Source organism: Trichogramma pretiosum, unplaced genomic scaffold, assembly GCF_000599845.2.
Source record: "Trichogramma pretiosum strain Unisexual culture from Peru unplaced genomic scaffold, Tpre_2.0 scaffold16, whole genome shotgun sequence".
Taxonomy (NCBI): Eukaryota; Metazoa; Arthropoda; class Insecta; order Hymenoptera; family Trichogrammatidae; genus Trichogramma; species Trichogramma pretiosum.
Window position 1 is genome coordinate 1,590,777 of NW_019641647.1, and position 14,145 is coordinate 1,604,921.

Here is a 14,145-nt window from a genome sequence, read left to right on the forward strand (position 1 = left end):
TGTGTTAAAATTATTATTTCAGTTTTTATTTTGAAAAAATTTTCCTTAGTACAAAGCATTGGACACTGCATAGAAACGTTAATCGGGCCCAAGGATTGCACGGAGTTATAACCCAACGCAGTAATTGCGAAAACGTGAAAAACCCAGCGTTAATCACTTTGCGTGCGCGCTGGCTCATTGCAAAAAGAGCTGTGTGCGTTTTTATACGGCAAATAATACTGCACGCGCGTTGAATTTTGCAATAGATTTCATTAGCCGGTCGCAGGAGAGTCGAGAAGTGGGTCAGTTCGGGATCTTCCACAACATCGATTTGCGTGGAGCGAGCCTCTGACGTAGAGGTTCGGGTCATCGTGTGGGCCCACAATAATCGGTGATTCATCGGACGTCGACTTCTAACGCTTTTCTCATGGCGATTCATGAAGTTGTAAAAATTATACGGTCTCGCTCGAATTCGCATTTCTTCTTAATTCGGCAACTCCTTTACGTTTACGCGCGTTTCTGACTGGATTGCGAAACTCAAAATTTGTACCTGCGTAAGAATCCGAGGCGCAAATAGCAAACACAGACTGCGTACACCTCAGCGGAATTACGAAGCCAGAAATTTTCGAAATCCCACTCGGTCATACAGCAGATTCGAATTTTCGTTCTAGAAAGAGAAGACGTGTGTCAGAAATGCAGCTCGATAAAGATCGTTATTACGTGGCTCGTGCAACAAATGACAATAATTGGCTCGAAAAATAATTCCAAAGAAGAACAAAAAAGAAAGAACGAGAGAGAGAGAGAGAGAGAGGCGGCAAAAATGAAACATCGGTCACGCTCGAGGCAGCGAGTTGAATGCATTATGCATCGGTCTCTTAGCAGCTGAACAACGCAGCCGATACACGCAGCTATGACAAAATTCTCGCTCGCGTCGAGAGATGCTTATCGGTCGGTCCGCGCGCGCCTGTGCGTATATGTATAGTGCTCGGCGATCGATTTCGTGGTTGCTACATCGCGACCGGCTTCTCCCTCTCGCCTCGGTCAGCGACGAGGCGCACACGAGCATCAGCGGCGGCGGCGGGCTTCGATCTTTGCCACGCTCGAGGCAGCTCATTCGTTTGAGCGATGTCGCGCAGGACGCCGGCGACGATCTTGCTTCTCGTGGCCTCGTTGCTGCTGCTGCTGGCGTCGCTGGACGTCGCCTCGAGCTCGCCGCTCATCGTCGAGGATGACATAAGCAACTCGGATCATCGCTCGGCCGAGAGCCAACAGGACCACCGGGTCACCTTCGAGGACTCGTTCGAGGAGTCGAGCGGACTCGACTACGACCACACGGACGAGCCCCTGGGCAGGACCCTGCTGTTGCTCAAGCTGCTCAAGCAAAAGTTTCACAAGCTGCAGCAGCTGCAGCACATCCCGACGCCGTCTCACTCCAACTTCCTCGGCTGCATCTGCGTGCCCTTTTACCTCTGCAACGCCAACGGGACCATCATCAACGACGGAAGTGGCGTAATCGACTACAGGTGAGAGCGATAGTAAAAATAAAACAATCGTCGCGCGCGCGAAAAAACCCGAGCAACGAACCGATTGGAGCGGAAAAAATAACAAATCGCAGCACGGTGTCCGCTCAACAATAGTCGCATTGACAACGAAATGTTTGTCGTCGCGAGAGTCAAAGTCATTTCAGGCAGGAGCTTGCGCTCGTGTTTTTTTATCGCGGCTGTACGCGGGCGAAATATTTGCTACAATTATAATCGCGGAAAAACAAGGAAAAGCCCGGAGCTGCGCACGAGAACAACATGCCCGCTGAGGTCTCTCCTCGTTCGCATTGATTGCAATGCATAATGTTGCATCTCGTACGTACATAAACGCGCGATGACCCAGTTTCCGAATGCAGACGAGCCGAACGAATCAAGCGCGCGCTCCCTTTATCTTCGTGCACGCGTCCATGCACGAGCGCTCGAAATTAATAAGTTTTATAACGCGCTCGATTTCGCGCGGCCACAATTGGGCCCAATTGTTTCGAGCTCTCGTGCTTGATACACGCGCTACGAGCTTGTACGAGCTTGTTTGCGTTGGCTCGAAGCAAACTACATAATGGCGAGCTTAAAATGCACATGTGTGTGCAACGATCAATCAGTGCTGCAGCGCTGCCTTTAATAAGACTATAATGTTGTGCGTGAAGAGCTTCAAGTTCAAATCGCTAAATTATAGCGAGATTAATTTTAAACGATTTCGAGCATGCGAACATTTGTAATTTTTTGCTCGATTACTCTGCTACAGGCACAATAACAGAAAGTGCAATGCTGCATCCGAGGTCTGCTGCTACCTGCGGGCAACTGCAGCACCACCGCCTACGGTACCTGCCCCGACTATTCCAACGACCACGACCACTACCACTACGACGACTACTACACCAAAACCGACCGTGACCATACCGACAACTGTAGCAACGACGACGACGACGACGACGACGACTACTCCGAGGCCAGCAATCGTGAATCTCTGCTACGACGTGCGTCAACAGATCTACGTAAACCCGTGCTTCGGCACATTTTATTGTTGCAATGGTAAGCAAACGTTGGAATTCGAACACTTGGCAGACGGAGATGGATCTTTATTGGTTTTTACGCAGGTATTTTGGTGCCTCAATTGCCCATGACACCAGTTCCGCCGACTCTGCCACCTACGACGATCCCTACCACGCCCCCGACCACGACGACAACCACTCCGAGGCCGACCTTGCCACCGCCGGTCGTTTACAATCCGACCTGCCTGTGTATGCTCGTTCCAGCCTGTTCTCTGGGTTACATACCGATTTCCGCAGTGCCGTCTCTGGATCCTCGAGTGGTGATCGGTCGGCAATCCGGTGGCAGCTGCGGCATGCCCAACAGCGTTTGCTGCCGCATCATGCCGGACAATCCGGTGACTCTGCCGGCCAGCACGGGCCTCGTGCTCGCTGGCTCCGGCTCCAATCTCGTTCCCAACATCTTGCCGCTGGGCGACGTCAAGAATCCCGGTAAGTATTGACCGATCGACGCGATCATCCGTACCTATCGTCCGTGTATCATGCTGACACTCGGCCATCCACAGGTACCCCGAACGCCTGCACGTGCATGGCTCCGAACCAGTGTCCGGACGGCGAGGCGGTGACGAACGACGGCTTGGGCGCGATCGACCCGAGATTCGGGCCCTGCGCCAGCTCGGTCCTCGTCTGTTGCAGGCTGACGAGACGCGAGAGAGCAGACGTCGCCGTTCCAGCTGCGCTGACCTGTGGCACTCGCGACTCTACCTACGCCAATGCCAGTGAGAATGACGATTGCCAAACTCTTGTCGATTTTCTTTTGCTCCGATGCATAGAAATTTCATTGCACATTCTCAATTCGCAGGCCCACTGGACTCGCTCACGACTGCCTATTTCGGCGAGTTTCCCTGGATGGCTCTTCTGCTGGTTAGAAAGCCCGATAGCGGGGACGTATTGCAATGCGGCGGATCTCTTATCAATAGTAGGACGGTCTTGACTGCGGCCCACTGCGTCGTAAGGTTTGTTCCTCGTCAACTTGTTGTTTCGATGAAAAATCAACATAATCGATTGATCTCTGAAAATCGCAGTTGCGAGCCCGGTACACTGGTGGCCCGCCTCGGCGAGTGGAATACTCAGACGTCGAGCGAGCCTCTGCCTTACCAGGAGATCACTTCGCAGGCCATCGTAATTCATCCTCAATACGAGGCTGCCGGACTGCACAACGACTTTGCCCTCGTCATACTATCCCGAGCCGTCACGTACTCGGTCAATGTCAGGCCCGTGTGTTTGCCGACCCAAGGACAGGTTTTCCCTACCAACGCGCTTTGTTACGCATCCGGCTGGGGACGCGATGCCTACGGTACGATGACGACCGTCTCGATTCATATTATATAACGCGTTGTACGCAACCATTTCTTATGCTCGAGCGTTGCAAATAATTTCGCGATGATTCGATCACGCCGCAGGTGCTGACGGCCAGTACCAAACGATATTGCGCAAAGTCGACTTACCGATCGTGGACAATGCGGCCTGCGAGACGAGTCTCAGGGCCACGAGGCTTGGCCCGCTCTTCCAGCTGCACTCCAGTTTCATATGCGCCGGTGGACAGGCCACCAAAGATACCTGCCAAAAGGACGGCGGTGGACCCTTGGTGTGTGCCGATCAAATGGGTCGATTCACACAGGTATGTACCGACATGTGTTCGCAAAAGGCCAAAACCAACGCTGATTTTATTTTCTTTCATCCCAGGCTGGAATTGTATCCTGGGGTATCGGATGCGGCACGAATACGCCTGGAGTATATTCGAACGTCGCTCAAAGTAGACAATGGATCGATCAACAACTTGCTTCGTATGGAATTTATAGTTGAGAGAGAGTTTTTAATTGTCAAGCGATTTCCGAAACGATTTTCACTATGTTCGTGTATTTTATGATCTAGTCTTTGACGATAGCATTTATGTAACGGAACTGGTATTCCGCGCTATTTGTAAATTTACGATAAATATTTGTTTTTAACTTTTCAATCGAGCAAAAATTAAAACTCTTTGTATATTAATTCTATGCTTCGAGATTTTAGTTTTAAGTAATATCGACATTACCGATTAAAATTTCAATAAAAAATTCATTTAAAATTCATTGGATGATTGTAGAATTTCAATTGCAAATAAAAACAACCGAAATGTTAAATCTAACCTTGAAAATAAATATTTTTGAAGCAACTCTAAAAAAGAAAAATTAATTACAATGTTAGGACTATCATTGAAATATCATCATGATAAAAAGAACGAGTTATTAGAAAATTTGAGATGGATTCAAGAGAAACGTCGGAAATACTGGAAACTTTCGCTTCATTGCACAGATTATTTAGTACCAAAAACGTTATCTAATGGACCATTATTCACTGATGAAGTAAGCACCTTGTATATTTTAGAGAATTTAATCAAATCCTAAATAGTATAAAATTACTTTTTTTATTTTAGTCTAAGCTCTATTGGCATGCATTTGCCACGAACGAAAAGCGCGATCAACTTTATTATCGACGACTCAATTACGCCTTGAAAGCCACTCTTTCAAAGTACGATTATATGAAATGATACTATGCAATGATCCAGTCAACAGATAACTGATCCTGTTTTATTGTAGAGCCACAGTGAAGGACAGTAATTTAAAATACGTCCTACTTTCGGAGCGACTGATCGACGTCAAACGATTCGACTTGATAGATCGCAAAAATTTTATCAGAAAAATAATACAATTCTTAAGGTAAAATGTCTAATATTATCATTAAAGTTATTTCTTGAGTACCGTAAATTTTAATTCTGTCTCAGGAAGCAACAAGAGCTCGAAGTAGTTTGCTTAGAAGGCTTGCAGGTATCAAAAATTGAAGGATTTGACATATTAACATCACTTTCTTCTTCAAGTTTCTACGTTCGCTTCTTGTACATTTGGAGATTTTTTAAAAAAAATGAATATTTCATACCCCGAGAATCGGATGGACTTTATAAATTTGATCAATACTTTTGGTTAAATGCAATTGGAAACTTTAGATTTTTGGAAACAATCTCTGTGAATTATTCTTGTGTTGCCTCAGATAGTGGACACGTAATACTTCAACTAGCTCAGTAAGACTTGCATGATTTAAGTTTAACTTCAAGAAGGAATTTTTTTCAATTTAAATTAAATTTATTTTAAAATTAAACAATTCCTTTGCACAGTGTCTCGGGGCCAAATTGGAAATGGCTGCAACTACTTTGTCAAGAAGACGAAATTCCTGATACATTTAATGAGAGAGGTGAAAAAAATTCTGTGACTATTCCAGATGATACTTGGATCGAAGTTAGAAAATACTCACCTAAATTGAAAGTTCAAATTTTCATGAGTTTGTATTCGTATTTTGAGTATAATTTAAAAATTATTTGAAATTTGAAGTAAATTATAATTCTTATCGAACAGTTGGTATGCCACACTATGATCAGCACAAGAAGTTTTTAACGGCAAATATTCCCGTTGAAACTTTTTCATTAGCCACAAATCTTCAATTTGTCTATGATAAGCCTTGTTTTATAGATTGCACTTTGAAGACGATTTATTTGTGGTATCATCGAACCCTAGGTATGAAATATAGACACAAGAGTAACCAAATTTTACTTTCCTTTGACATTTGAAGTTATTTGTAGTTCAGTTACACATCAATTTATGGAATCATCGCGAGTTCATCGATGCTCATTTGAGACTGATTCTCGCACGTTTACCAAACCTCAAATTTTTCGAGTACATCGGTCAAGTTCAAGATTTTGTAACAATTTTAACAATGTGCTGTCAAATTAAATATGGAGTTACTCGTAAGCAATATATAACGATTTATTTTTTGATTTTGACAAAGCATAACAATTTCATTCGAATTCAAGGCCCTGAACTTGTTCACCTACAAATACCTAAACCAGCGGATAAGAAAAACCATTGGCTCAGCAAAATCCATTGCTATTTAAACAGTTTAAAGGAAGACTTTGAAAAATTGGAAGTTCAATTCATGGTTGACTTGTACCCTTTCTGAATTTAATTTTTTGAGCCATATCTTACACGACGATAATTAGTAACTATCGAAAGAAATGAATGTATTAAAAATTGATAAGAAATTTTAGGCAAATTATTTTCGATGAGATTCAGATAAATTATTATCTTTCTTAATTAATACGTTAACAAAAATGTAATAATTGAAACTTAACATTATCGTTGGAGCAGTATTGAATACAGACATTATTCAACGAACTCTATGCTCGCTCGCAATTTTAAGCGAGACAACCGACAGATTTTCGCCACTTCGGTAGCAAAATATCCAGTCGCCTACAGTCTCGCGCGTAATTAGCGAACGACTCGCAGTGGCAGAGCAAGTCGTCAGTCTGACACTGGCACATATCTCTGAGACACGCCTCGTAGTAGGGCGCGACGTTGATCCTTTTGCTGCACTTCTCGAATGCCGGTCCTTTGATATAATTGCACAACCTACGGAAGGAAATATGGTCAGTGAAGGAAGCGAACGCTCGTGGAAAAATACTCACCTGTGGTCTTTTTTGGGATCGCAGCCGCGTATGCCGTAATTTCGCGTTTCGTGGCACACGTCATCGGTCGACCAGGACTGTGCGAAAGTGGCCGGATCGTCGACCAGGATACCTTCCCGAGTTGTCAAGTCATCGTCAGGTACAGAATTGTAGTTGCCGCACAGGCCGCAGAGTTTTTTGCGATAATCCTTGCTGGCCGTGATTTCGAGAAAGCCGACGTAGTCCCAGAGAACCTTGACACCGATATTCGAATTAACGATGACTATGTGGTCGCTCGTCTCGTGTATATCCAATTTTTTGCCCAACTTGTAGGGTAAATCGACGATTCGATCGTTGACTTTGGTATTGCGATTATTCTGCAGATCTATCCTGGCGCCGGCCAATCGCAGGGATATTCTCTTCATGCTGGCGTCGTTGCCAACGACGGAATTCTTCAGGCGGATGCTGAAGGTACCGGCGTCGCAATCACCGACCAGTTGATACTTGCAGGACCCGATGAACGAGTACATCTTGCCATCGAAGCTGCGAAAGTGCGAGCCTCCGAAGACGGTGCAGGTGCGCGCCTGCTCTTGCTGGCCGGATTGAGGCTCTCGCGCTGAAAATACGTCGACGTGCAGCTTAGCTTTGAACCCGGAAAAATTCCATATCCATGCTTGTTCGTTATACTTACCGCTCGAGCAGACTGGACAGCACTGGTCGGGGGGAATTCGCAATTGCTTGTTTTTCGGGCAAGTCACGGCTGGACACATCAGCGGCTTGCAATCGATTTTTCCATCGTAGCACTTGCAGGTTTGGCACGCTGTTGTATTCCATACTTGGCCGCTCTGTAATGCATAAGGTTTCCATTGGACCCATGAACGCGAATTAAAAGCTCAAACAAGAAGTAGTAAAGATTCAACCTTGTGTACAGTGGCATCGACGACGCAATTCGCTTTTCTCTTTGAACTCGACGGAGCTAATGGCTTTGCATAATCTTCGTATTCGTTTTGAGATTCTACGTAATCGTCGTAGTAATCCTCCGACTCGACAACTTTCGTATCTTTGAGCTTATTCGTATGTTGATTCGAACTTTGATCGATTCCATGAGGATCGCTAAATTGTTTATTGGGATTCGAGCTCGGCGTAGTCGTTGTCGTCGTACCGACCCTCACTCTATTTGGCTTTGGTCTCAGATTCATCTCCGTGCCGTATTTACATTGTGGACAGCAGTAGCCAGGCGTTGTCGTCTGATGCTCGCGCTTGCATCGAAGAACGGGACAGCTCCGCTTGGAGCAGTGCAGGACCGTATCGGTGCAGCGACAATCGGTGCAATCGTCCAATTTGAAATGGCTGCCGTTGCGATAAACCTGCATGTCGAGCAAGCAGTCGCCGTTCGGTGGATCCAAGTATTTGCCACTACCTTTTTTTGTGCGTACGGAAAAAGAAAATACAAAGTTGGTACTTACTGCTGACAGGTTTTCACACTGTATTTTAATGGAAATTTGTTAAAAATTACCGAGGCAGCGTGGACAACACTCGTCGCGGTCATGAACAATTTTCGACGATGGACAGTTGAGAACTGGACACACTCTTTTGGTGCAGTTGATATTTTCCATTGAACAGCTACAAGTAACGCATGGATCGTCTATTGTCACAAGGTGAGTATTCGTGTCGATTATTTGATCTTGCAGTTCGCAGCCCTTGGCTTGAGAAACAGAAAAAATGTCACTTTGCAAATGAAGCAAATTACGAGAGGAAAAACTACGCAATTACCTGGACACTTTGGGCAACATTGTCCAACTTCCGGTGCCAAAGACTCTGTACAAGGCGTATAACATTCGATGCGCGATTCCGTAATTACCCCAGCTTTACAAGAAAACGTTCGACAGGGATCACCAGGTTCCGTCCACGAACTCTCGGACGGATGATGAATTCCGTTTCTCGTGCAACCTTTGATTTTCGGACAAACGTTGAAACAAATTCGGTCAAATCAATGGTATACGCAATTTATTATTTTTTTACCTTTGCAAGGCGCACAGCAGTCGTTTTTGTTGACCTGATGCAAAACGTAGCAGCCCTCGATGTCTTCGCACTGATGTTTCTGACACACGACGTATCCGTTCTAATGAACACAATTGCGAGGGATTCAACTTCAGATGAGTTAATAAAAAATTACAAACAACTGACGTTCCAACAAAAAAAACATATCTACCTTGCAGGTACAATCGAAGCACCTCATGCCCGGTATATCATTGACACTTATCGGCTGACCCTCGATGTTGCACTTTTCTTCGATGCCTGGCGAGCAAAAATACGAACCAGGGTCGTTCGTTGAGTCAAAATTGAGAATAATTTATGCGCATCGGCGAAAAAAAATCAATTAAGCAACTTTAAGTTCTTACCCATGAGCTGTTGCGCCGTCGCCGTCGAGCTTTGTTGCGCAAAACAAACGAAAAGGAAAATGCCGATCGCGAAACTTATTGTCGTCGATGATATAATTGCAAACATGTGCATACTGTAAGCTTGTCTAAACAATAAATTCCAACCGGCTCTTTTTGGTTTTTCATGGATGTAAGCGGTGGGATGCGTCGAAGAAAAAATATGAACACGTGATTGATAATTCACTCTATTGGCTTAAGGAACTTAAGTTGCGTCTAATTAATGTATCCGGCGTGTGAGCCGCGCCTTCGTTTATGTATGTATTTGGTGGATGAAAAAATGTTTTAACCATTAATTGCAAACCTCTCGAGCGATCTCTCTTCCTGCATGACGAGAGCGTGTGTATCAATGCCGATTTTCGCGCGACTTGTGTTATAACGTGGCTCATTGCTCTACACACGCTCGCTTTGTTTGGGATGTTTTGCTGACGCGCTCGACACGCCGAGCGAATGTATGTTGTGACAATTGAATTTCGCTCCACATAAGCTGAGCTGACTAATGACGAGTAAACTTCGCAATGAATTAATAATTCTGATAAGATGAACCTTGACTATTGGAAACAGTCAAAATTTGTTATTTTAATTAAGTGTTGATTGATATCAAATTGATGACTATTGAAAATTATAACGTTTGTCCTAAAAATTTGCCTTACATGTCATTAGCTCACATTTTATTGTCCTTAAAAAATATATCAATTGTCATTCACACAATGGAAGATATGGCACAAATGTTAGGAGTTATTTTAAATTTTCTAGACAAAATTATGAAAATATCGTACTTTTTACTTATCAAAAATTAACTGTACTCTAAAATTATTACAATTTAATAGTCAATTTCAGTAAATCGATATTTGTTGATGAATTTGAAAAATACTAACAAATATCTATCAAAATTATGGAAATTAAAAGTTCGATAAAATATTTATAAGACTGCCACTCATTTTTCATTTCACAAAATAACACTTGTACTTCTATCGACTACTTCCTTTTTTGTTACGTAAAAAATTTAACCCTGACTTTCCAGATATTTGTCGAAGACTCATCTGCAATAGAAAATAGATCGAGAAATCCTAATTCATTATAAAAATCAATGAAACTTATAAAAAAATTTATTCCGTTTTTGATAGGAAATGGAAATTGTGTATTTTTCTATACATTTTTAGTTCGTATCTTCTCTCAAGACACTATAACTAAACCATTTATTGTGAATTAACCATTGATAGTGATTATAAAACAAAAATTTATTTAAAATCGATTCACTTTGAATATAAGATCATACGTGAGTTAGATTTCGATTGGTCATTTTTAATCGAAAAGTTTGTTAATATTACATTGCCAAGCACCATAAATAGAAAAGTAGTTCCTGTACATATGTTTATGCTTGCTTCTGCATGCCCAATTTTCAAAGAAATGTTTACTCACGATTTTTTGGAAAAAAAAAATTAAGCTTAGTGAATGTGGACGATATTCACTTTAACGTTATTTTTGAAATGCTGCGATACATCTACAAAGGTGCTTTTGTAATGAACAAGTTATAATTTATTTACAAACTTTTCATAGCAACCAATAAAAATCAAATCGATGGATTAAGATGTGGATGTGAACTGATCATCATCTCAAATTTATCTGATGAAAGTGTCATTAAAGTTCTATAGATGGCTGATAAGTATAATGCTGCTGAGTTAAAAGAGATAGCATTGAATCATATTTAACTGCATATTAAAGAACTTATAAATTCTGATGAGATAAAACATTTAGACTAACCTTTAATGCTTGATGTCATGGGAAAAGTTAATGAAATAGCTTAAAAGTCAAATAGTTTTAGTATCACTTTTATTGATTTTTTTTATAATAGATAATTCTTATTTTAAATGTATAATTATTAAATAAAAATAGCTATGACAAATAAGATACTTGATATCAAAAATTGTTGAAAGAATAGCAAAAAGTTAATAAAATACCATTGGTTTTTAACATATTACTAAACTCAATGTTTATCGAAATTCATAGTCACTATGTTTTTTTAAGTTATGCTGTACTGATATTCAGATAAATTCTTTCACGAAACCAAGATGTAATAATTAACAACAATAAAAAGCTAAAATGTTTGAAAGTAAATTCAAAATATATTGTATAATAATATTTACAAGACACACTCGACCAATATTCGAATTAACTTGCCAACATAGTTTCTAACTTATTTGATTTTACTTTCCTGCACAATCTCACAAAGATTTTCTCTATTACTTTTAATGAAAATTGGACAACCCAAACTTGTTCATATTTTTTAAATATTCGAAATTTGAAACTCCTGAAATATATAGAGCTAGGTTCATAATTAAATTCTTATTTTAAAAAAATTACGCAGATAACGCTGTGAATCACATTTTAGCATTTGTAAAAGATCAATATACGATTTTTTTGCGTTTCTGTGATGGTCAGAGCGCAAAAAGATGATTTCGGCCAGGATCGAACTGGCGACCTTCTGCGTGTAAAGCAGACGTGATAACCGCTACACCACGAAACCACATATAGTACGATTTTCGAGGAAACACATTATTAATGTTTATGAAATTTTTTTCAAATTTTAATTTTTTTCTTTTAAATAAATTTTTTTTGAAATAATTTTTTTATGATTTTTTTTTTATACTTTGCCAGTGAGGTGCTACCCAACTCTTGATATTAGATATTTTTAAAATATGTATGAAAATACTTTTTTATTTCTGTAATTAAAGCCTAAAACATTTTTATGATTTTTTAATTCGTACTATTTTTAATAATTCTTTAAATATCGGGGGTGATTATAGAATGTTAGGCAAACGAGAAATTTTACTTTTATCAAAGATTTATGAGTCTGTAACTGGAGGCAATTGATAACCCATATTTGTATCTTTCATTTCTCTCCCCTGTCAATGCTTTTTAGCTTTAAAGTACTCTGCGTGAAAATCGCTCTATCAGATTAATTTTTTATAAGTTTCGTAAAAAACCTTTATCGTTCTACATGATCAACTTCTCATAATTATATTGTTATTATAAAATTTTTCGTATCAAGTTATTGACGGTAATAATTTTTATATTATCATTTTCTATTTTATCCATACATAACTACTCAATAGGTAATGTCACATATGATGGTATACTTTCAAGAGTTTTTATCTACCTCTGATAAGTGTTGGAAAAAATATAGTTGGCTCTGTTATTTTATTAATATGGCTGAAAATTCGTAATAAATTTAGTACAAATATTTTTTTTATCATAGATATCTATTATAAAACTCAAATCTACACCTATAATTGTATTTTTATTTATTATCATACAAAAACCTCGAGATAATAAACTCATCACTTTATTTTGGTTATTGAAGAATTGATAAGTATAGTATGAAAACTTTAAATAGTTAAAAAATAGGAGAGGAAAACTAGTATTTTTTTTTAACTTTTATACGATTTTTCGTAGACTAAAAATTTTGAGATTGTGTATTTCGTTTTAAAAAAAGTTTAACGTTTTAGTGATGGCTCTGACACAAATATATTTATGTTAGAAAAGTGTCTTGACTTTGGTTGCCATGACGACGTTGATAAAGCCACCTTTGTGCGCGGCCAAAGCGTCGACGACTGCTTCCTTATGGCTCAAACGTTTTTTGTCGATGCAAAAAGCCGAATTGTCGTCATGATTGTTCGACAAAAATAAACGTGACTCGAGTTTGGTGCTTATATTCAAACAATCGAATTCATCGGAGCAATGAAGATCGAATGTACAGACCTTACCGGACCGAGAACAGACGAGCTTTATCGAACCGTCAATATACCTTTGCGATTCATGTATCCAAGTACGTACATCTCCCACTTATAACGCATATTTATAGTTCGACAGGCTCCTGTTAATTTATCATAGCATAAGATAAGCAAAATTGCACCTATAATTGGTATCATATGAAAAAAAAAGGAATTTTCAACATTCACGTGTAAAATCAAAAACACACCAGTTGCATTTTTTTAACTATTATAATTGCGGCCACTATCAAAGTCACAGTTGGCCTTCACCAGTTTTGGGGTTTCATAATGCAAAATACTCTCGATTAACCTAATTGAATGTACTTTTCGAAAAAATTATATACGTGCACGTGGCTATCACAGACAATCGGCAAGAGAGAACACGAGTCTGCGAACGAAATATCTACGATGGCAAATTTCAGCGCTTTATAAAGCACATTTGATTGATGGATCAATCAAAATATTAGTCGTACACGTGCTTAGTGCAAATCCGGTGTTTAACAGCGCATCCTGCTCTGCTCTGTATTGAACGCAGCGAGTGTATTGACCTTCAGGCCGCATACGCATCGGTGCAGCTTACAACAGTCCGAAATCTAATGGGAAATGTCCCAATCCGTGTAACTTCATAAGTTTTTCAGTCTTCATCGAGATGTACTTGTTTTTTTTTGTTCCGCAGAGCTGCTGAGGGGCTACAGGCAGTCGACGATGGACCCCTCGAGCGGCGATCCACATCCATGCTATCGCAGCACGTCGATGGATTACGGTTGGTTCGCGCCGACCGTGCACACCGTGCCGACCGCCTATTTCCCGCGAAACTACGCGTTCAGCGTCGAGGTGGCCAGGGGCGGCATGTGGCGCAATTGCTCGCTCAATACTGAACTGGATAAAAACTGA

The 14,145-nt window shown here is 40.8% G+C and overlaps 3 protein-coding genes and 1 non-coding gene across 4 annotated transcripts; 2 read left to right on the plus strand and 2 right to left on the minus strand.

The window, feature by feature from the left end:
- Positions 1-1,104: 1,104 nt before the first annotated feature.
- On the plus strand, positions 1,105-4,694 carry LOC106658670 (serine protease persephone-like). Its single transcript, XM_014380731.2, has 8 exons — positions 1,105-1,502; positions 2,263-2,549; positions 2,615-2,998; positions 3,073-3,285; positions 3,369-3,522; positions 3,592-3,863; positions 3,970-4,187; positions 4,253-4,694. Exons 1-8 carry the CDS (start codon positions 1,105-1,107, stop codon positions 4,370-4,372), a joined length of 2,046 nt encoding a protein of 681 aa, XP_014236217.2. The 3' UTR covers positions 4,373-4,694.
- Positions 4,695-6,529: 1,835 nt separating this feature from the next.
- On the minus strand, positions 6,530-9,905 carry LOC106658952 (kielin/chordin-like protein). Its single transcript, XM_014381169.2, has 9 exons — positions 9,443-9,905; positions 9,253-9,338; positions 9,063-9,162; positions 8,814-8,990; positions 8,557-8,745; positions 7,961-8,460; positions 7,732-7,885; positions 7,062-7,656; positions 6,530-7,005 (listed from the first exon to the last, which is right to left on the minus strand). Exons 1-9 carry the CDS (start codon positions 9,552-9,554, stop codon positions 6,792-6,794), a joined length of 2,127 nt encoding a protein of 708 aa, XP_014236655.1. The 5' UTR covers positions 9,555-9,905; the 3' UTR covers positions 6,530-6,791.
- Positions 9,906-11,932: 2,027 nt separating this feature from the next.
- On the minus strand, positions 11,933-12,005 carry Trnav-uac. The gene has a single exon. It is a non-coding gene; the product is annotated as a tRNA-Val (tRNA).
- A 1,128-nt stretch (positions 12,006-13,133) lies between these two features.
- LOC106658279 (UPF0691 protein C9orf116 homolog) lies at positions 13,134-14,145 on the plus strand. Its single transcript, XM_014380169.2, has 2 exons — positions 13,134-13,307; positions 13,928-14,145. Exons 1-2 carry the CDS (start codon positions 13,220-13,222, stop codon positions 14,143-14,145), a joined length of 306 nt encoding a protein of 101 aa, XP_014235655.1. The 5' UTR covers positions 13,134-13,219.

Coding starts and splice junctions, on each gene's coding strand:
- LOC106658670 (XM_014380731.2), top strand. CDS start 1,105: ATGTCGCGCAGGACGCCGGCGACGATCTTGCTTCTCGTGGCCTCGTTG. Junction 3,286..3,368: donor CTCTACCTACGCCAATGCCA/GTGAGAATGACG, acceptor CTCAATTCGCAG/GCCCACTGGACTCGCTCACG. Junction 4,188..4,252: donor AAATGGGTCGATTCACACAG/GTATGTACCGAC, acceptor CTTTCATCCCAG/GCTGGAATTGTATCCTGGGG.
- LOC106658952 (XM_014381169.2), bottom strand. CDS start 9,554: ATGCACATGTTTGCAATTATATCATCGACGACAATAAGTTTCGCGATC. Junction 8,991..9,062: donor CTGCTGTGCGCCTTGCAAAG/GTAAAAAAATAA, acceptor CGAAAATCAAAG/GTTGCACGAGAAACGGAATT. Junction 8,746..8,813: donor ATGTTGCCCAAAGTGTCCAG/GTAATTGCGTAG, acceptor CTGTTTCTCAAG/CCAAGGGCTGCGAACTGCAA.
- LOC106658279 (XM_014380169.2), top strand. CDS start 13,220: ATGAAGATCGAATGTACAGACCTTACCGGACCGAGAACAGACGAGCTT. Junction 13,308..13,927: donor TTTGCGATTCATGTATCCAA/GTACGTACATCT, acceptor TTTGTTCCGCAG/AGCTGCTGAGGGGCTACAGG.